Source organism: Trachypithecus francoisi, unplaced genomic scaffold, assembly GCF_009764315.1.
Source record: "Trachypithecus francoisi isolate TF-2019V2 unplaced genomic scaffold, Tfra_2.0 Lachesis_group17, whole genome shotgun sequence".
Taxonomy (NCBI): domain Eukaryota; kingdom Metazoa; phylum Chordata; class Mammalia; order Primates; family Cercopithecidae; genus Trachypithecus; species Trachypithecus francoisi.
In genome coordinates this window covers 107338389-107362129 of record NW_022681462.1, presented here as the reverse complement: position 1 = coordinate 107362129, position 23741 = coordinate 107338389, and the positions used below count along the sequence as shown (strand labels likewise).

At 43.2% G+C, this 23741-nt stretch overlaps 1 protein-coding gene across 2 annotated transcripts in view; it reads left to right on the top strand.

Moving 5' to 3' along the window:
* The window catches only part of SNTG2 (syntrophin gamma 2), a 353789-nt gene that overhangs the window by 259110 nt on the left and 70938 nt on the right, over nt 1-23741 (top strand). For both annotated transcript variants that reach the window (XM_033176694.1, XM_033176695.1), the window contains 2 exons: nt 5404-5520; nt 17821-17892. In XM_033176694.1, the coding sequence (XP_033032585.1) occupies nt 5404-5520; nt 17821-17892 (189 nt within the window). The remainder of the gene's footprint in view (nt 1-5403; nt 5521-17820; nt 17893-23741) is intronic.

Genomic DNA, 23741 nt, shown 5'->3' with positions numbered 1-23741 from the left:
ACACACTCAAATTAGCAAAATGTCTCCTGAGATCCTCTTTGTGGCAAACCTGAGACTCTTCCGAGATCTTAGGAGGAGCCGCAGCTTCTGGTGTTCCTCAATGTTGGCTGCTGCTTCTCTGTTTCTCAGTGTGTTTGCCATGAGGACAGCCATCCTCTCCTGGCCCTCAGAGGGGTTGTCACCTTGCAGACAGGTCCTTGATGCTGAACGGCGATGCCCGCAGGTGGACAGCATGCGTGGGAATGGGCAGCGTTTACGGACTTGGCCTTGACGCGTTTCAGAGAACATGCTGACTTTCGTAGCTATTCTGGAATGACTTCTCATGTTGGAAAGAGCCCTGCTCCGGAGAGGAAGGCATTTTCTTTTTACTTTGGAATTTAATCCTCCTTATCATCGACTCACAAGAGATGATGAAATAATAGTTCAGAGAAACAGAAACCTGTAGGGAGCACATCTCCTGGTATGGAGCACGTTGAAGGACCGTCTGTCTTCCAGAGACCTCAGAGGCAGCGGGTGGTCTTGTTTTTGCTTTCCTCTCGGTGAACTTCTACCACGTCAAACCTCGTGTCTGTCACATCCATCTGGGTGGCCTTGTTTGACAAAGCAAAAAGCCAAAGGCAGACCCTGGACCTGACCATATCCTTATCTGGTGGTGTGATTTCAACAAATTCACTCCAGAGGCTTAATTTCTTTATCTGTAACACAAGAAAGTTGTACTGGGTAATTTAAGGTCCTTTTTACAACCTTACATGTTCTATACAACTTTGAATTTACTTAGTGGCTTGGAATAGCTTATTTGGAAATTAAGCTTAGAACTGAGCTTCACTGTGTAGGATGATGAAGAACTAGCCCTGCTATGTCCGGATGCGCTTTTGGTGGAGGATGGTTTCACGTTTTCTCCAAAAGTGGTGTGTGTTGTACAAATGTTAGGAGTTTGCATTTAAGACGTTAGGCCCTTTAAAACAGAAAGAAAATTTCTTCTCACTCTGAACAATTCATTCTTGATTTTGGTATTTAATAAATAATTGTGAGATAATTGTTAATGTGAAAAATGCGGATTTTATGTGAAAAGAATTTTTGTGAAAAGATAAATAAAGGTGTTTAACAACCAGTGAAACTGGCAAACAAAAACACATGAAAAACAGAATTAGGAGAATCTACAAAAAGCATAATGTATGCAGTTTTAGACTCTCATATCTGGTATAAAAAATAACCAAATAATTTATCACACAAACCAGAGCACTTTTGTCTGGGACAAAGACTAACCTGAAAACCATACCAAGATAACTGCAGACAAACACATGCCCACCCCACCAAACAGCAAGCAGCCCTATTTCTTTCCAAATTAAACTTATTTTTTAATAACCTGAATTTTAATTTATGTAGATATTGATGCCTTCATGGCCAAATCACCCCGACCCCTTGCAGACAACCCTAAATAACACAGGTAATTCTGGCTTTTTCTAGCTCAAGGAAAAGACCAGCTGCATGTTCTCATCTGGTGGACGTCTGATTATCTTGACTGATCAGGTGAAAAGAAAAGGACTTTCCTATAGAAATGGTATCAGAAAAGATAAAAGATATGTTTCTTTATTAGAATAGTTATGACATCTTAATTTTATTAAGGTGGTACAGTCAGGGAGATGTTTCTAAAGGTGTGATACACACTTCTTGGAACGTGTAATTAGAAAATTCATAATGTAGAAGATAAAATTAGCTTTGCTTAAACTTATTTATGAACTGCATATACCCAAGAAAGATTCAGAAAGCATCCAATGTTTCCAACACTAGCAAAGTGATAACCTATTTCTTCGCTAAATCTAGCATAATTCAATTACATGTGCATGTGTGATTTAATTAAGCTCACATTCAACTAACAGATATTTCAGATTACTGGCGGTCTGTTACTGCCATCTTGGGCTTACAGTAGCTCTTTATTCACTCCTTAATACATAACTCTCCTTGAACTTTGTGCCAAACACTGTGTCAACCAGATACAGAAAAGAAGAAGAGCCCAGTACTGTCCCAGCCCAGGGGGAAGAAAGAGCAGACCTGGGGAAGGGAGGTGGGTGTGCAGCTCGCAGAGCCTCCCAGGTCTGGGTGCTCGGATTCCGGCTGGTACCTGCAGCTCCTCGGAAACAGAGTGACTCTACTGAATCTGAATTAGACGGTAATTCCACCGTGTGATCAAGCTCTCCTCCTAAAAGAGGGCTTGCTGCTGCCATGCTAGAAAAAGAATCCCAAGTTCTCTATTTTCGCCAAGATTCAAGAATGCATACTTTCAACTTACTCTCACTTGATCTACCTGTAATGTAAATCAGTCTCTCACCCATCTGTCCCCTGTATTTAGATATTCCTGAGTGTTACAGCCCTGTCGTAGATTAAGTTCCTGCATGTCAGTTTCCTGTTCACAGTTCATCCCTTGTGAAATCTAAATTGCAGTGTATGATTAAGTGTTTCGTGAACAGAAAGAGTAAGATCAAGGAAACTCAACAGTATGTAAACACATGACTTAAAAAATGAGGGAGCTGAGGCGGGCAGATCACGAGGCCAGGAGTTCAAGACCAGACTGGCCAACATGGTGAAACCCCGTCTCTACTAAAAATACAAAAATTAACCGGGCGTGGTGGTGCGCGCCTGTAATCCCAGCTACCTAGGAGGCTGAGGCAAGAGAACCGCTTCAACCCTGGAGGCAGAGGTTGCAGTGAGCCAAGAGGGTGCCACTGCCCTCCAGCCTGGGCGACAGAGCAAGACTCCGGCCTGGGGCTGGGGTGGTGATGGGGAGGGCTGGGGAAATGAAGGAAGTAAAACCAGCAGAGTTTGTCTGCCCTACAGGCAAAAGAAAAATATCACTTTAAATCTCTCTACCCCGTATGAATCTAATTAGGCTGTGACCCTTAGAATTCCTCATCAGAGGAAATATTTGTTTTATGAATGTTAAAGAATCTCAGACCACGTTGCCAGGGACCTGCAGAAGGGAATGTGTTTGCCATTCCCTCGTTTTTTATTTTGCTCTTTTTTCTGGATATGATTATTCTCTACCCCTCCTTCTTACTAACTCTGTGATTTGACGAGGATCTTGGTGTGACTCCTTGTAATAAATATGGGGTCAAACCAGACTTTTTGTGCTTGTTGCTGATTCTTAAAAGTTTGCAATAATTTAGGACTCAAGCAGCTTCCTACATTTTCTAGAAATTCTGGTTCCACACTTTGATGCTAATCAATAAAAGAAAGGTCTTCCACTCAGCCATCCTGACAAATACAGTGAACTTGCTGTTGCTGCTGCAATTATCCAGTGGCCAGCGGCTCCTGAAGATTCGGATTTGAAGTTATGGTCATCATTGCTTGTGAAACCTGGCCTAACATGGCCTCCTCCAGGCTTTAGCAATGCACCCAAGTGCGCGTAAGATGACCTGGGCAGCTGCTCAGCGCCGTGTGCCTGGTCTTCCTGGAATGTGAACTCTTCGTGCTGAACAAACTGCCCACATAATATTCTCTTCATGACCGTGTGGAAGCCTCCGTGTTTGCAATTAGTTGTTTTTGGTAACTGTGCTTCAATGAATCCTATCTTAAACTGTACAAATCACTGCACTCGTGCAGTAGCGAGTTGGAATTAATCACGCATTGAATTCACGTTAATTATGGAAACATCAAGCATCTGCTAAATTTGCTAGAAAAAAATGCATTTTTAAATGGAGCTTTTTTTATGATTTACAGAGTATAAATGCTGGTGTTATAATCAACAAAAATATGTGACCCAACCAGACAAAAAAGGGAACAAAATCTATTAGGTATTTTTAAATAATCTGTGTATTTGGCTTCAAATGCAGACACTGGAGGAGTAAATTACACATTAGTGGCTTTTCCAGGTGTGAATGTCCTCGGCCTTAGCCCCCAGCTAGTGCCTTACGAGGGGCTTGCTGTGGTGCATTGAAATTCCCACAGTTCTCACGTGAGATCTATAATTCTATCCCATTTCATGATGGAAAAAGAGAGCCTTGGCAATGTTAAATGTGCTTTGCTGGGAGGGTCTCTGGGGAGATAAAGTCGTCCTGTGTTACTATCATATTAACACCACATCGATGTGGTTCCTGAGCCTCCATGGGACGTACGTATAACCCATTAGGAACTTGGAAGTTCATGATCCAGTGAAATATTTGGGTTACTTTTAAAAGCCTTGTAAGTCCAGAACAGTCAAGAAAGACAACATTAAAACGTTTAACGCATTCGGTGATTCGTATTCAACACTGGAAACCACGATGATGTTCGCTGTTCGGCTACGCGCCCCGCCCTGCAGCACAGTGCTGGTGATTTTCTTTCCCATTGCTAGAAATGCCGTTCGTAGAACTCTGATTCTGTCGTCCAGCCTCTCGACGTCCCAGGAAGTCCGTCATCCAGCTGAAGAGTGAAGACCCTCAGCGGTTTATCATGCAAAGAACAGAAGCAGACGCGCCCTCGTGGATCCCGTGCTGGCTGTGACTGGCCTTCCCCAGGCAGCTCCAGCACAGGGCACCTCCGGGTGCGTGGGGCTTGCACACTGGAGGGGGTGCAGGTCCCAGCTGGTTCTCAGCTTGTAATAGCTCATCGGTCAGTGTCATTTGGTAAAGTGGTTGGGATCTCTGTGATAACTTATTTTTATTTTTCTATGTTTTTACCGCTAAGCATATGTTAATTGGCTTTCCTTGAAATAGCAGAGTGAGAAAATGAAAGAATTATAATGAAATGACTCCTAGTACTCACTACAAAATATGTGTCACATTAAAATTTTAGATAACATGGATTTTTCTTCAATAATAGTTTGAATTCATGCACTGAATTCTTAAACTGGATTGCTATTTAAATGTTTTTGAATCATATTCTGATTTTTATAGTTTGGATTTTATATGGCTAAAAATATTCACTGCTCATTGTAAGAATCTAATATTTTTGCATTATTTCATTGTTGTTGAGAAGTTGAACCATGAAGGGAAACAATTATTTTTCCATATATGCCAACTACTGTGTTCACTATAGGAATGAAACATATAATTAGCTGTTTATACTACCTCATAGAAAAATCTGAAATACTACCTTCTAATAGAATAGAATTCAATACCGTCTTTCTAAAAGATAAATGAAACCAACAACTCTAAGGCAGCTGAGAAACCCATTTGCCAAAACTGAAAGTGCTCATATGTAAAACCTGGTTCAATGCAAACCTGAATTTTTAATTCAAGATGTGATTCATTCCTATTGTGTGAACTTGATTTGGAAACTTGGACATCTCCACGTTTCTCCCGTCTCCTGATTCTGGGTGTGTTGACCTGGTGGGAGCACGGCTTCCTCATGTGCTTAACTCTGCTCCTGTGACGTTATGCCCTCATTAAGGCTTGGTTTGTAATTTTCAAAGGTTTCCCTCTGCAGGTTGTGCATATGGGGTGGGTAAATGAGAAACTCCAAGGAGCCGACTCCTCTCAAACCTTCAGACCCAAGTTCCTGGCACTGAAGGGCCCGTCCTTCTACGTTTTCAGCACTCCTCCGGTAAGGATGCCTTTGACACTCCACAGGGAGGGGCTGCTGGGAGGGGGAAAGCCGCATCTGGTGTTTGGAAGAGGGGGCTGCAGGGAGGATTGTTCCTGCAAGAGGGGGAAAGCTACATCTGATGTTTGGAAGAGGGGGCTGCCGGGAGAGCTGTTCCTGTAGGAGGGGGAAAGCTACATCTGGTGTTTGGAGGAGGACAAAGACAGTGCTTGGTCCTGCCGTTTGCTGTTTCTACATGGTTGGAAAGGATTCTGCTTGTAGATTGCTTATTTATTGCTCCAAATTTATACATTAACCTACTTCTTTGTTTAGTTCAAATAGCCATTAAGATATTGTAGAGCTTATTTCTTCCTCAAATGCCAGCTGGTTTGGAGGTAGGATGCAGAGGCTCTGTGTCTTAGAGGATAAATTACGTAGTTGAAGAAGCCAAGAAACAAACAAAATACAACCCTCTTTTTAGACGTTTCTAATTTCTAAATTTTAAAAGCTTTTTTTCCCTGGTGTCTCCCAGGTTTTATTTAAAAAATAAGCAGCCTGCTTTAGTGGGGTCCATAATATAAATTTATGGCTGAATGCTATAGTTCTGCAATTTCATTTTCCAATTCCTACCAGTACCATTCTCCCCAAACTGACCAAATGTAATGTGTAATGTCTAGAAGTTTATCGATTTAAACAGCTTTACTTTTGAGAGTCTGACCATCAGAACTGCAAGCAAACTAAAAACCTGATGGCTTCAGGTACCTACACATGTTGGATGCATGTCACGTGCAGTGTTGACGGGACTTTCTTCCATTAAAAGGAAATGAAAAGATAAAACCAAGTTCACCTCCAGACATCAAAACAGTATTACCCTGCCTGTCTTTTCATTGATAAGGATGGCTTTTTAAGTAAGCGTTTTACTTGAGAATAATTTTAGATTTATGGAAAAGCTGCACATTTAGTGCAGAGAGCCCCGTCTGCCTCCACTCAGCTCCCCTGATGCACCTGACTTACGTGGCCACGGAGCATCTGGCAAACCATTTGACGATGGTGCAGCATTACTAACCACACTTCGCCCTCCAGCCAAACTGCAGTTTTTCTACTAATGCACTTTTTCTGCCCCAGGGATAACATAGGATATCACATTGTCTTTAGTTGCAAGGTTTTAAAATAAAGCAGCACTTTGTGCTTATTGCATCTAAATGTTTGCATGAATAATGATTGAATTCTCCTCAAAACAAGCGTAACCATGTTCTTTAACATTTGCTGCTAATTTGCTCCATATTTTCAAATTCAAGTCCCAGAGGTGAACATCTGATTGGCTGGGCTGATTTTGGTTGAGCAGAGCTAAGATATTCATGCCAGCTCATCTCAGAGGTGCTGAAAGACTCGGAGGAGGTGGCTGGCACGGCATGCGCCCAGCCTGGACCACTTACCACTGACACTGGAGACGCAGGAAGGGGCTGAGGTGTCGGAGGCCTGCCATGGACCCATATCACTGCATGTGTTGCCAGCGCAGCCTGTTTGCCAATTGGCCTTTTGTGGAACTTAGGGATTCTTTGAACCCTAATAGGCAGACCCTAATTCAACAACCATTGAATAGCAAGGGTTTAAAACAGTTAGACAGGTTTCTTTGCCATGTGTCTTCACGAAAATTATGTCCTGCCTTGGGACACTCCAAGGCGCTCATAGCATCCAACTCATCTCAGCAAGACCTGGCTGGTAAATTGATTGCAGCATCACAAAGTGTCCCTGGAATCGCTAACGTGGGTAAACTCCTTTGTAGCTTCTAGTGCACTTCTGTCCATTATATAATTTGATTCTTGAGACAACTGAAGGCTCCTCATTTTATTGATAAGTGCCAAGAGCACACAGTATCAGAGCTCCATCTTGATACGTTGTAACTGTTTTATCATGGAGACCTATTGTAACATAAACTGATAACTAAAAATAGATATTTTCATTTTAGCAACACATTGAACAGCCACATTCACTTGGTTTTGTTTTCTCATTTGCGTCTTGCTTTTACAGATGAAGGTCATGTGTAAATAAAACAGTAAACAAATGTACTTGACTGAGGATTGCTTTGGATAATTTATTTAAAATCCTCTCTTAAGAGACTGTGTTAACTGCATTTAATGCCAGAATATTCTTACAATGTACTGAAAATCCAGAGTGCAGGCAGTATACTCTCTGGTCTTCTTCCCCAGTGGGAACCACCAGCCCTCTCATTCTGGTGGAAACAGTGACTGGAGAGGCCAGGACAGATGTCATTGGCAGATCTCGTCTTGAACAAGGCTGACTCGAGCTAGAAACCCAGTCTCCCAGAGTCTCTGTTCTCACGTGGCTCTGTGAGCGTCGCAGGTTGTCTCTGAGGTCATTGACATTTGTGAAATGACAGAACCTCCCTCGCAGACCAAGAGCCTTTGGGCCATGACAACATGTAGACCCACATCTAGATCCCGATCCACATCTAGACCCCGATCCACACGCTCGCTGCCCTGCGAGCACCTGCAGCTCCATCTTCTGGAACTCAGAAGTCGTGCCTTGAAGTATTTGGCCTGTCATTATTCTTCTTGACACTTGCTGTCATAATTGGTTTTAAACTGGCTTACTTAGCCTGAAAAAAAGTAATAAATACAAATAAGCAACTTTCCTTCAGTATTCATTTGTATTCTGCTTAGTTGTAAATTATGAGTCCCTAACTACATTTGATTTTGAAATAATTCTTTTAAAGAAATCCTAATGTCTCTAAATTTTAAGCTGTGCTTCTTTTTCTTCATACCTGCTGTGGTTAGAGAGTCCATTTCTTATTTTAAATGCAGTTTCGTTTTGTTAAAATGTAGGCGAGTCTTCGTCCTGAGGTCGCTGCCACTCATACTGGCTGGGCAGTGCATTTGCAAGGGGCAGAGAATCACTTCCTGGGGGTCTGAAACCAGGATATGGTTGTGGGGAGTGAGGGCTGAGGAGGGCGCATGGCACTGGGGTGAGGGGCAGGAACCTGCCTTGCCCAAAGCCACAGGAGCAGCTGTGTGTGCCAGGAAGCCAAAGTCCCGTTTCCATGTGTCCAGGAAGGAACTGGAAATCGCAAACTCCTCATCCACGTAGAGGAAGTGGCCACACCTTAGCCTGCTGGGTTGGGGCTTCCCTTCCCCAGGGCTGCCCGCCTCCTGCCCTTCCTCTGGCCCACAGAGACCGTGCTCTGTCTCTGCCACTTGGCTTTGCTGTGGTTTGTTAGGGTTTCTTTCTTGGTCATTTAAACTATTTGAAAACAATAAAAAACTAACAGACAAACCCTGTTTCCTCTGGCAACATCGCTTGTCCATTCCAGATGCTGCAGCTCCTCCCTCCATATCTCTTCCTGTCTGTCTGTCTCTGTCTCTCTCTGTCTCTATCTCTTTCTATCTCTCCCTCTCTTTTTCTCCATCTGTCTCTGTCTTTGTCTCTCTCTGTCTGACTGTGTCTCTCCCTCTGTCTGAATCATCTCTCTATCTCTGTCTTTCTCTCTGTCTCTCCTTCTCTGCCCACTCTTTGCTCCTCTCAATGTCTCTCTCTTTCTCCATCTGTCTCTGTCTGACTCGGTGTCTCTCTCTCTCTGTCAGTCTCTCCCTCTCTTTGTCTTTCTCTCTGTCTCTCCTTCTGTGCCCACTCTTTGCTCTTCTTGAGGTCTCTTCCTTTACTTGCTTTCCAGTCCCTTAGAGACAGTTTTATCTTCGGTGTGGGAACCTGTACCTTATCTTGTATTCAAGACCCCTTTCTTTTCTTTTCCCATAAAAGTTATCTATCGTATCTTTCTCCTTCTGCATACACTCCTAAACATTCCTAGAACATGACTGTTTTCATTAACTTCTAATTTCTGCAGAAGATGACTTGGCACCATCTCCATTCTCTCTTCAGAGCTGTCAACAGGCCTTCTTTCCATCATTGTGGTTCTGAAGGCCTTGCTATTCCTTGTAAAGGGTCAGCGAGGACCCAAATGAGCCTAGAGAGTAATTCTCAAGATTCAGTAAACCTGTGAAGTTGAATTAGCCCCAGATAGATTTACCATTAGGCTGCAATTTAAGGAAGCCAGATGTTACTCTAAACTGTATGCATCCATCCAAAATGGTCAGATCTCTGAAATATATAAATTTTGTTATCCTCAAGTAAACATAGTTTCATAATTTAAATTTTTAAGTGTAAATATGTAACTGTTAATTACACCAATATAGACTGCACAGTCTGTGAAGCTTTTGAGTCTAGTAGTGCTTAGGAAGTACACATAGACACACACACACGCACACACCACACACCACACACACTACAGACACCACTCATGCACACACCACACACAGACACACCACACACACACCACATGCACACACCATACACCCACCACACAAACCCCCACACACACATGCACACACCACACACATGCAGACCACACACACACACACCACACACCACACACACACCACAGACACCACTCATGCACACACATGTACACATGCACACACCACACATGCACACACCACACACACACCACATAATCCCCACACACACACGCCACACACACACACGCCACACACACCACACAGACATACACACCCTACAGGCACACACCACACACACACACCACACACATGTGCACACCACACACACACCACACACGCACCACATCTGCACACCACTCATGCACACACTACACACGCACACCATGCATACACACCCAGGCCATGGCGTGTGGATGTGAGAGGAGGGACTCCAGCCAGCAGTGATGCTGCCCTTTGCTGAGATGGGAGCTGTGGGATGCACCCATTGGTGAGTGCTGGATCTTTGTAAGTTTGAAATGTTTAAAGATTTCCAAAGGGAGGTTTTTGAGTAGAGTTAGATCCACCAGTCTTGAGTTCAGAGACAAGAACTGGGTGGCCGTAGAACCAGGTAGCCATAGAACCGGGTGGCCATAGGACGGGGTGGCCATAGGACGGGGTGGCCGTAGGACGGGGTGGCCATAGGCCGGGGTGGCCGTAGGACCGGGTGGCCGTAGGACCGAGTCGCCGTAGGACCGGTGGCCGTAGGACGGGGTGGCCGTAGGACCGGGTGGCCGTAGAAACCGAGTCGCCGTAGGACCGGGTGGCCGTAGGACGGGGTGGCCGTAGGACCGAGTCGCCGTAGGACCGGTGGCCGTAGGACCGGGTGGCCGTAGGACCGGGTTGCCGTAGGACCGGGTGGCCATAGGACCGAGTCGCCGTAGGACCGGTGGCCGTAGGACGGGGTGGCCGTAGGACCGGGTGGCCGTAGAAACCGAGTCGCCGTAGGACCGGGTGGCCGTAGGACGGGGTGGCCGTAGGACCGAGTCGCCGTAGGACCGGGTGGCTGTAGGACAGGGTGGCCGTAGGACCGGGTGGCCGTAGGACGGGGTGGCCGTAGGACCGAGTCGCCGTAGGACCGGTGGCCGTAGGACCGGGTGGCCGTAGGACGGGGTGGCCGTAGGACCGAGTCGCCGTAGGACCGGGTGGCCGTAGGACCGAGTCGCCGTAGGACCGGGTGGCTGTAGGACGGGGTGGCCGTAGGACCGAGTTGCCATAGGACCGGGTGGCCATAGGACCGAGTCGCCGTAGGACCGGTGGCCGTAGGAACTTTGGAGGTGCCCAGTACACAGAGATCTCCCCATGCTGTGAGGCCCAGGACCCTTGAGTTCATCCAACTGGATCCTTGATGATCCGGGATGAAGAAGCCACTCATTTCTTCTGGATCTGGATAGTTTGTATTTTTTCAGTGGTAATTAATACCAGTAATGCAGTGGAGAGAGAAAAAGGTGCAGGTTTTATGAATATTCCATCCAAAAGTTAGATTGATTTGACGTGTTTCATCTGTATACTTCCTGATGACTTCATGTAGTTTATAAATTTCTGATGGCCTCCAACTGTCAGTACTAAATGTCACCTGTAAGATGAGAATGATGACTGTAAATGCCTACCTGAGAGGGTCTTAGGGAGATTAAGAAAGGATGATTAATACATTATAAATATCATACAAAGGATGGCTGGTGTGGAAGTTTTCTCTCTTGATAAAACACTGGAAATGCAATTTGGTTTCCATGGACCTGGGAGCTGCCCGTGCTGGGCTCCTGCTGCCTGCACCATGTCCAGCATCACCTCTGACATAGGGAAGATGCTGCCTGGTTACTGGTTGAATAATCTATAAAATAAGTACTGGGGCCTGTTAATGCTTGGTGATGGGCTGAGTGTTTTGCCGAGGTCATCAGATCCTCTCTAATGAGACTATCAAGGAGAAATCAACCCTCCATACTCGCACTCCAGCCTGGAGAACAAGAATGAAACTCCATTTCAAAAAAAAAAAAAAAGCCCTAAAAGCATTTGAATCTAACAGACAAAATTATCTGTTAATATTCAGCAACTTCTCATTGCAAAATCAATACACACAATATGGTGAATGAGTTTACATCTAAATATTTATAATGTATTAATATTTTTTCTGGCCTGACACTTTATATCCTCGCACTGGTAGCAATTTGCCAGTAGCAGTCTTACTTTGGCCAAATTTAAAACAACTTTATATTAAGGTTTTAATATCGATATTATAAATTTATTTTATCCTGACATGAAACATGAAGTTTTTGGATCAGAGACAGGTTGTTAATTACTCACAGATGTTTCAATGCCGGTTCCCCATCCCCTCCTGAGTTCTGTGCACGCAGAGGTTTCAGCCACGGGAGAAGTACCCAGGACTGTGACTCTTGGAGCCTGTATAGGATGCTCAGCACCCACCCACCCTCCTCCCCACAGAAGGAGAGACTCCCCCTTACTAACGCCATCTCTCTTCCGTCACACTTTGGAATATAAATCAAAGGCTTCAGGGGCCATCCGTGTGAAATGTCCCTGAATGACTCACTATTGCCAACTCCCATGGCCGGGTCACTGCACCATCGTCCTTCATTCCAAGGCCTTCGCTATGCAATAATGTAGAAATACTCACGGAGCCTCGAATCTCAGCAGTCTACGTCAGAAAATTTCAGTGAATCTTACAAGGACCCAAAGATTATCGTGACAACTTGGGGAAAACTAAAAGATAAAGTCCTTCTTTAACGATGGCTTTTGAGCTCGTTCAAGATGAGGAAGAGGAAGAATATTGAAGGAGAAGAGAGAAAAGAAGGTGTATTAGTCTGCATTCACATTGCTCTAAAGAAATGCCTGATACTGGGTAGTTTATAAAGAAAAGAGGTTTAATTGACCCACAGTTCCACAGGCTGTACAGGAAGCATGTCTGGGGAGGCCTCAGGAAACTTACAATTGTGGCAGAAGGCACAGGGGAAGTAGGTATGTCTTACATGGCCAGAGAAGGAGGAAGGGAGCAGGAGGAGATACCACACTTTTAAACAATCAGATCTCATGAGAACTCTGTCACGAGAACAGCACCATAGCCAGAGAAGGAGGAAGAGAGGAAGGGAGAAGATGCCACCACACACTTTTCAACAGATCTCATGAGAACTCTATTATGAGAACAGCACCAAAGACCAAATCCACCCCCACGATCCAATCATCCCCCACCAGGCTCCACCTCCAACAGTGAGGATGATAATTTGACATGAGATTTGGGTGGAGTCACAGACTCCAACAGTAGCAGAAGGGAAACGGGATAGAAGAATGGAAAGGAGGAATTGGAGTGGAAAAAGCAGATCCATGTTTCACAGCTCAGTTGTTCCGTAAGGAGGGCCCAGCCCACTCTGGTGGATCCCTAATCTCTGTCTTTCCCATGCACCAGGAGATGCGGGAAGAGCTAAGATTAAAGCCAGGACTCTCGACTCTTTCTCACACACCCTACTCTCCTTCATTAGCCAGAGTATTTATTTCTGATTTGTACATTGGAATCTGAAAGATGTTTCGGTTATTCCTGTTTTCAAACATTAAAATGCATTAAATTAAGTTATAAAGTCAATTTTACAGAATTGTATGGAATTAATATATCAATGATACAGCAACTGCCTATCCGTATGCAAGGAATATTCACAATTTTAAGAATATCTATTACATAGGTATATTCTATCATTAAAAATATTACTTGGAAAAAGTAATTCAATTGAAGATTCGTAGATGGAGCAAACTACATTGTTCTGGGGACACATGTTCATTGTTCTACAATAATAGTCAAAGGTACCAAGATATAGCATCTTGTAATCTACAATTTCTGCTCCATTTGAAGCCAAATGTGGCCAGATACTTAGAAAACTAATGGATTTCAGGGCACCGTGGCGTGGAGTCTGGATTTCGGGAAGCCGTGGTGTGGAGCCAGTCGTTTACCAAGTCAGGAATTCGTTTTTCCGTTGAGGGGTGATTGAACATGCCTCTGCTTTGCAATGCACAGCAGCTGCTTCCATCCCACCCTCAGCCTTCCTTTCCTTTTAAAAGGTGTCAGGCTTCTTATCCTCAGGTTGTTTTCCCACAAGACCACCACATCAGACTCCCCTCATAAAACATCAAGAACACCAATGTCCTATGAATCACCTGGGAATACTTCTTAAAAACACAGGCTCTGATATGGCAGGTCTGGTGCGGACCTGAGACTTGACATCACCAGCAGGGACCCAGAGATGCCGAGGCTGTTGGTGGCCATGCTGCTCTTAGGGAGTCGTGGATACATCAACAGTAAATTGCTTAAAAATAAAAAGTCGGGATTTCTGAGCCTCACTTCAAACTTGCTAAATCTGAACCGCTTGGATGGGGTGCAGGAATCTGCATCGGCAGGTGACACCTGGCCACACTCAGGCATGGCACAAACACACTAGGTGTGCCCTGCTTCAGAACAGTACTCCAGACTTTCAGTATTGTCACTGCATTGTGGGCTACGCACACCTTGAATTTTGAGCTTTACATTAATGTAAATGTGTGTGTGCTTATATATATACACAAAGGTGTATATATATATATATCTCTACATGTATTAATACACATATGTATGTATAGCCATGCATTGCTTAAGGACAGGTATATATTCCAGAAAATGCACAGTTGGGCAATTTTGTCATTGTGCAAACATCATAGGGTGTACTTACAGAAACCTGGATGATCTGTATATTTTTATTTATGTATTTTTACATATAGAAAACCAAATGCTCCAGCACCATTACTGACTATGACTCCCTTCCTCTAGTCGATCTGCAAGGCCAGTATCAAATTCCATCGACCGGATTTCTGTATATGCTCCATTAGAACCTATGGGGCCACCGTGGTCTATGCAGTCCGTTGTTGACGGAAGGGTTGTGATGTGTGCATGACTATATACACACACACGCACACACACACATTTGTATATGTGTACAGAGGCCTTTTACTAGCTTTCCTAACATTAAGCTCAATTTAGCCAAGTTTTTCCACGTTTGTTGCAGCAGCCTACCTCCTATCTGGACTACAAGCTACGCAGAACCTAACCAACGCACGAGATGCTCTTCCTGGATACCTTGGAAATGGTTTTATCTTAAATAATCCCCTTCTGTTACATGGTCATGTTCAGCATTGAATTGTTGTAGCCTAGATATTTTCTAAAGCTATAACTAGTGAAATAAAAAGTGAGAAGAGCCCTAAAGGACATGATGAGTTTTTTGGTGATAATTTTTTTCTGGCGGAAACTCAGAGGAACCTGATGCCTGCACTTTCACTAAATTAGAGAAGTGTTCACGTCACAGCCACATAGGGAGAGGAAGGATATCTGTGGAAGGCTGGAGCCAGGCTGAGGGTGCTCTGCAGAAAGGATCACACACATGAAGGCACCTCGGCTGCGGGTCAGCAGGGTGGAGCGGATGGCAGGGCCGCTGGGACTTGGAAGAGGGGAGGGAGACCTGCCAGGGCTGTCAGGAAAGGCCTCAGGGCTGGGTCTGAGCTGAGTCCTTAAGAAGCCATGAGGTTCAGGTAGGCAGGGAAAGAACAATGATGAGAAAGACCCGCTTTTTAAAAAAAATCAATAGACTTGTGTTTTGGGCGATTTTAGATTTACAGAAAACTGAGTGGAAGGTAAAGAGTAGCCTGTGCCCCTCACCTCCCCCACCTCCCCTGTTCCTAACACTTGTCCTGTGGTGCATTATCACAGCCAGGAGCTAGTGTAGATACTTCCACACTCATAACATCCACGTGGCTCAAGGGGACTTCCCACGGCTCTCAGGGTGGCGGCATTTTCTTCAAGTCCGCAATAGAAATGGTTCCATCGGAAGCCCAAGCACCTTCTTACCTGTGTCTCCGATGGAGGCACCTTCTCTTCCCTGGATCAGTCATGGTGGTGAAGATGATGAGAATTCTGGCCTGAATTGTGTGTGGACTGCGCCTCGTCTCCCTGGGCTGAGGCAAGGTCATAGCACTGGGAGCGGAGAAGGGATCCCCCGGGGGAGACACGGCCACTGGCAGGAGGAGTAAAAGAGCAGGAAGAAGGCAGGACTATGGCAAGAACAGCAGACGCCACAGGGACGAACAGAAAGGGGCTTAATAAACGGTTGATGGATGCAGCGGAAGGAGGGAAAGACTAGACCTGCCTTCTGCGGACAGCAAAGAGCACAGCCTCCTCCAAGCTTTGTCTTAGAACAGGACTCAAATCCCTGCTGTTCTGCCACATGTTGATAACAGACTAGTATGGAAAATATATTCAATGTGACATAATCTAATACAGTGACCACGTATATTAATCGCAGCACTATAACAATGGTGAAACCTAAAAGCAATCTACAATGTCCGTCACAAAGATAAAGCTTAGGAAAACCGTAACTCCATGCGGAAATTCTAAGCAGTAGTTACAATTGTATTTCTGAATAACATTTAATGACATGGGAAAATGCTGATATTACAAACTATGTTTTGAAAAGTATAAAACCATGAATATGTATAAGGTATATTTACAGCAACAAGTAAACTTGGGAAGATGTCTCTGAATAGGGTGTTTAGTGGGGTTTTTTCCCTCTATATTTACAGCCTCCAAAAATAAGCAGCATTGTCCTAACTGGGAAAGTTAAAAATGGTGGATCCATAATCCTGTATTTTCCAGTAATAGGACCAGCACCTGCGCTGTGACATTAGGCAGTAGCATAAAACACTGGCCAGGGTGGGAACAGGTGAGGGCAGGGAGAGGCAGGTGCAGTGTTGAGGAATCGGGGCACTGCTGTGGAATTCAGGGTGATGTTTTATTTCAGGCATCCATCAGCATGGCTCCCCAGCTCTCAAGAGAAGGGGTCCTGGAGTTTCTGGCTTTTAAACTCTGAAATAAGCACCTGAAACTCTCTCTAGCAAATTCAAGATGTAACTCTTACGACCTGAATACTAGATCCAAAAGGAACCTTAAAGTTCGTATTCTAATTGGCCATTCTCACTTTCAAATTGTTCCCTTTACTTAGTGTTTTATTGCCGAAATCACAATTGCAATCAGCTGACTCTAGGGCAATTAAATATTAAATGGCAAACTATTTGTATAATTTTTTACATTTCACTTATGATGACTTTAAAAATGTCTTGAGAATTTTATTTGGTGCAAGGATTACCAGAAAGTCACCAATTAATTAAAGCCAAGACAATTTCAGAGTTTCAAGGACATAATTCAGCGCACTTTGGATTATTTTTACTGGCTGAAGGAAAAAGTGCAGGGTCAACAATAAAAAATATCAAATTTGTTACACTCACTGTTGAATATTTTAGATTTTTCTACATGAAATAATTTAACTTAGAGATTATGTATCTGAACTTGAATTGTAAACTGTGGAGCATTATTCAAAAGTGAGATTAGTTTGGTCATTATTATTGTTAAAATAGTTGTGAACTACAACAGGTCAGACCAATGAAAAATGTGTTTGATTAAATTGGTTAGTAAGTTTTTCATTCACTTCTGAAATAGAACTAAGTTTATTTCTAAAAAGCAAAAGACCGTCTACCCAATATTTTCTGTCCATTTTTCTGCTCCAGTAAATATATAAACTCATTCACTTTCACATGCATTAAATGTTACCTGAAATTAATCCCTAATTTAAAAGGAATCCTAAATGATTTTCAAAAATTATGCCCAATTGCTTGTGATAGACAAGATATCATAGATATCAATCTTATCTATCTAAGATAAGATAAAGGAGTTAGACATTTTCCTGTCAGTAATGGAGCTATTATATTTGCCACAAACTGACAGAGATGAGGATGTGGCGACTCATCAAAACTCAGCAGTACGTAAAGTTTATTGTGACCAATTTATACTAATGGGGACGTAGGATTTAATTGAGGTCACACTATTGTAAATTTTTAAAATTTTCAACTAAAAGTAGCATGCTGCTTTTCATGGAACGTTTTCTGTTTCTTGCAGGTGAGCACATTCGACTGGGTGCGAGCAGAAAGGACCTACCACCTCTGTGAGGTGCTGTTTAAAGTTCACAAGGTAGGGATCTTTTGCACTTTAGATGCTTTCATACAGTAAGATGCCCTTTGGGCTTGCAGAATGAGAGGACTGTTTGTTCTGCATGGTCCATTGAAACAGCAAAATTTGAATGGACGATCTGGACCCATCCCCCATTCCTACCCGGTATGTGGGTTCCAGCTGTCACCCTGTTGCTCATCCAGGCAGGATGCATGGATGACGGTGTGTCTGTGTGTATGTGGTATGTGGTGTTTGTGTGTGTTTTGGGGGAGAGATGTGTTTTAGGACGTCCACTTACAATAATTTATTCCAAGAACTTTAGGTTCTGTTGCTGCTGCTGCTGTTATTGAAATTGTTTTCAACAAATCAGATACAAATTTGCCCCAGGGTCTGGCCAGTTTGCTGCTCATGGTTCCTAGGGTAGGTAGGGACCGAACCTTCCTCCAGGAGACACACCTCACTGGTGGTGCTGCCTGGAGCCTGGAGGTGCAGCAGGGCCCTACCCGGGCCCCCACCCGCCTGACCGCAGAGGTGTCTCCACAGCCAGGCGACGATGTGCTCATGTGACTCAGTGCATCACGTGAACAACCCACCTGTGTCGTTCTCATGTAGGAGTACACAAAACAAAGACAAATAGGCATATTAAGTGAAAGTTTAAAAAACACACCTTTTAGTCTGAGAATTTGGCCTTAAGGAGTTATCAGTCTAAAGTTAGAAGATAAAGATTTATCTTTCAAAGTTTGGTTTGTTTTCTTAAATTGCAAATGTCCTCAAAAATAATATTCTCTATCTGTAGTTGCTTTGTTTTAAATTTAAATCTGGAATTTCAGACTGCCTTTAATGGAAACATGTGAAAGGGAAATACATTTCCATAATAATGTTATCAAATGATAAACACATTTATTTCTCATTTTTGAAGAATTTATTTGGGCAACATTTTTCTGCATTGTTCCTATTTTTGTTGAATATGATAATGAAGGAGATGAAGGAAAGGTTTGGATGTATTTAAATTAAGACTCCTAATTACAGGTTGTAATAAACAATCATTGATCAGAAAGTGAACATTTCTGTGCTAGGCATATTCATTAAAAAATGGAAGAAAATAGAATAAAATATTAACTGTGGTTTTCTCTCAGTGATGGCTTTTCTAGCTATTGTTGCTTTCATTTTAAAAACTATTTTGTTTTCTAAGTTATCTGTGACAGGAATGCATTATTTTGAAAATGATAAAAAGGAAGCCTTGTGTTAACGTGAGCCTCTTGGTCGTAGATGATACGCAGGTCGTTTCATTGATCACAGTTCCACAGAGGAATTCGTAGAAGGATTCTTGACCTTTTCGTTTCCTTTGCATGGGCTCCTCATCAACACGTTTTCACTTCCTCCCCCTCTTGTTTCAGAGGATTCCCCTTCCATGCACCTGAGATGTTCTTTAGGTACTGGGTGTCTTTGAGAGACTATTGTATCTTATATATGTGGTTCATTAGTAAGCTATAGAGCCATCTCATTTTCCCAGGAAGATTGTAAAAAAAAATTAACCAATAAATATTATATGAAGTGTTTATGAAATCATGAAATTAGCCAGTAGAATGGCTACAGCAAAGGTACTAAACTAAAAATAGGGTAAATAATAATAATCTATAGCATTCAATATTTTTTTAAAAAGAGATTAAATTATATGAATTGAATGTCCTATTTGGAAGTCTTAAAATAGCGATCTTACAAAATCATATTGCATGCTTTTACACACATTCAGTTGTGGATGTTTATCGTTGAGCATACATAAATGTAAAAGTAAACGCATTCAATTCATTTTCAGAAATGTAAATAAATATGTTAGTATCATAAGAACTAGTACTTTTTCATGCAGATTCTTTAAATAACCATAATTACCATTTCAAAGTGTACTCATTAATATTTAGACCAGAAATCAAATTCTGAAGTTGTGATTTTGTTTTTTCTCTGATCCTTCCTCCGCTCTAAAAATTACTTTTCCCAGCTCTTAAAATTATATATTCTATATTTCAACACTCATCATGAAATAGATGAGAAAATTGCATCAATCAGCCCTGATTGCAGTCGTGAGCGAAATGATAAACAGCTTTCGTGCAGCATGGCAGAAAAGCACTCTGGACGCTATGGAGCGTCCTGTGTGAAATGCATGGGTCCGTCCTCTCAACCTAAAGATACCCCATTAAAATTTTCAGGAAAAGTCCATGTTGTCATATGTTTGGCAGAGGATCTTAGTAACGACAGCTGTCTTTATTGAGTGCTTCCCTAGTAGCCTTGCTAAGCACGTAGCTATATCCCTGAGTAAATTCTCTCCCCACCTAAGGAGAACTCTGTTTTGTAGCTAAGAACTCAGAAGCAGGAAGTGGAGGAGGACCTTCCAGAAGCCAAGCAGAGGCAGGGATGGGGACCAGACTCACCTGGCTACAAAGCTCATCCTGAATCCCTCTCTATTCCATGTGCTAGAAGCAGTGGTGTTCCGGGAGTCTGTCGCGCATGGGCATTAAGAGTTCTAGAACATGTTCTCCAGGGATCTTCAGGGTAGTCCTGTTTGGATAATATCAACACTGAAAGGAAGAATTTCTAAAGCCATGTCAGGACGAAATTGCACCAAAGTTAAAGGCGAAGAAGGCAAGAAGACCTTATTCAAGTATATTATGATAGGAGAGACAGATTAAACCCAACTCCACTGAAACAAAGGATGAGAGGGTTTCTACAAGTTGGGCTAGAAAGGAGATTGGGGCCATCAGTGTCTGTTAATTGGCTTCCTGCAAATAAACAGAGAGCTGCTCCCATCTTCATGGTAGGAGATGGTTGCACAGCTTAGAGCCGGGCACCCACCAAGGCTGGGCTCCATCCTTCCACAGGGACGGGAGATGACGCCATCTTCCCAGTGATCACATTTTGAAGGGACAGCTCTCAGCTCCTTGAGAAAGACAGTCCTGGGTTGTACAGCCAGCAAGAGACTTTTAGAAAGATTTAGGTATCAAATGGCAGAGAAAGAACATACAGTAATACATTTTCTAAAGCAAATGCTCTAAGGATAGGGAGTTCCAGGTCCCAGAGGCAGGAAGAAGCCTGGCCAAGGCTGAGTCCAGATGAGGAAACCCGGAGGCTCAGTCCAGACGAGGAAACCCGGAGGCTCAGTCCAGACGAGGAAACCCAAAGGTTCAGTCCAGACGAGGAAACCCAGAGGCTCAGTCCAGACGAGGAAACCCAAAGGTTCAGTCCAGACGAGGAGACCCAAAGGTTCAGTCCAGACGAGGAGACCCGGAGGCTCAGTCCAGACGAGGAAACCCAAAGGTTCAGTCCAGACGAGGAAACCCAAAGGTTCAGTCCAGACGAGGAGACCCGGAGGCTCAGTCCAGACGAGGAGACCCAAAGGTTCAGTCCAGACGAGGAAACCCGGAGGCTCAGTCCAGACGAGGAAACCCAAAGGTTCAGTCCAGACGAGGAGACCCGGAGGCTCAGTCCAGACGAGGAAACCCAAAGGTTCAGTCCAGACGAGGAGACCCGGAGGCTCAGTCCAGACGAGGAAACCCAAAGGTTCAGTCCAGACGAGGAGACCCAAAGGTTCAGTCCAGACGAGGAGACCCGGAGGCTCAGTCCGGACGAGGAAACCCGATGGCCTGGCCAGTCGCTGACTGACTGTTGACGGCAAGCCGTGGACCTTGGACTTCAGTGCTCAGGGTTTCCAGTCATATCAACACACTGCAATCCACAAGGGCTGAGTGATTGTTTTTAAAGGAGCTATAGGAACTATCTGGGGAAATGAGCTACATATGAGTCATTAATTTTCCTCACGTAGAACTTACGACACATTCTTTGTGAGGCTGAACAGTGGAAAAGCAATCCCTTGCTTGATCACGCAGTCTTACTCCTCAGAATCGAATCTAAGAAGAGTCCATTACCATACTGAGTTCAGAGGAATCAAAGAGCTGTATGCATGAGAATGTTTAAGGATATTCCTTAAATTAATGATATTTGAAGAATAATCAAACGACTATTGAGAATATTTTACAATCTTATAAATTTTAAGTAATTATATTATAAATATATATACAAATTCACATTGCATGAAAGAGAATATTAATAATTATTGTCCTATTATTAAGGGCATATTAGTAATTATTGACATATTTTTAAAAATCAGATGAGAAAACACAGTAATAAATTTATCTTTTAAATTCCCTTTATTGTTGCTATAATTGTCTCATAATAAATATAAATAGAAAAAAATATGTAATTTAAAAATACAACGCTTTTTGTTTCTTCAGGAAAGGGAACATAATAAGATGATGTCATGCAGTCCTAGGTCGGGGTAGGCTTTCTTCAGTCGTGGGGGTGGCTGGAAATGCTGTTCTGGATATTGCCCGAGCTGACCCTGCCAGGAGGCCAGGTAGCTGCAAAGCAGACATCAAGTCGACACGTATGGCCTGGCTTGGTATTGCCTTAGGGCGTGTTTCTTTATGAAAACAGGCAGTGAACTCCTGTGAATCCGGGATGTGAGCCCGCATGCTGGCCGCTCTGTCCTGTGAAGTTATGACGACGTTTTTATCATGATTCCATCTCACAGCTCAAAAGTGGAGGCTCTGAGAGAGTGAATTGCTCAAGGTCAAACAGCTAATACTGGGCAAAGAAAGGCCTCAAATCGTATCTGACTCCAAAACCTGGTGTTCTATTATGATCCACAGCTGCCCAAAGGCAGCAAGTGATAGGAAGAAACACAGGTGACCTTTGAACAACATGAGCTTCAACTGCGTGGGTTCACTTAGAGGCCAGTTGTTTTCTATAAATGTGTTGGAAAATTTTTTGAAAACAATTTAACAATTTTAAAAACCTCTTAAGACAAACTATGTAGCTTAGAAATATCAAAACATTAAGAAAAAGTTAGAGATGTCGTGAATTCATACAATATATGTAGATACTGGTCTGTTTCATCATTTACGCCTGTAAAATATAAAGCGATCTATTTGGCACCATCTGCAGTGGAGAGGAACGTAGACAAAGGTAAAGACGCAGCGTTAAATCTTTCCTGCCCATGGTAGCACATAGTGTACCGTGATGATAATTTTTGTAGCCACCTCCTGCTGCTGTTGCAGTGAGCTCAAGTGTTGGGTTTCTGAGTAAAATGTCTTAATCATCCCTGTGGAAGCAATTTGTCTCTCCAGTAAATTGCAGAGCATGGTAACGAGTGATCTCTCGGGGTTCTTGTGTACCTTCCCTCCTTCGTGTTGAGTCCAGTAACATAAACCTTGAATAACACCCCAGGACCCACAAAAGTGCCACGAGGGGTGATGCAATGCCTCCAATAAGCAGGAGTGTCACAGCATTACCAGATTTTTGCTGTGCACCACAGATCGAGGTCTGCAGCTGTGGTTGCCACCATTTCAGACCATTCCTCTTATAAACAGGTGGTGTAAACTTATGGTGTCAATAAATACAGTGCAGTGCTCTAAGTATATCTTCTCTTCCCCGTGATTTTCTCAATAACATCCTCTATTCTCTAGCTTACTTGCTTAATTCATTTATTTATTTAGAGATAGGAGCTTGCTATGTCATCCAGGCTGGTCTCAAATTCCTGGGCTCCGGTGATGCCCCTGACTCAGCCTCCCAATCAGTTGTGATTACAGGTGTAAGCCTCTGTGCCTGGCTTCACTTATTTTATTCTAAGAATGTAGTATATTATATGTATAACATGCAGAATTTGTGTTAATTGACTGTTCATGTTAGTAGTAAAGCTCCTGATCAACAATAGACTACTAGTAGCTAAGTTTTACGTATAACATGCAGAATATGTGTTAATTGACTGTTCATGTTACTAGTAAAGCTCCTGATCAACAATAGACTACTAGTAGCTAAGT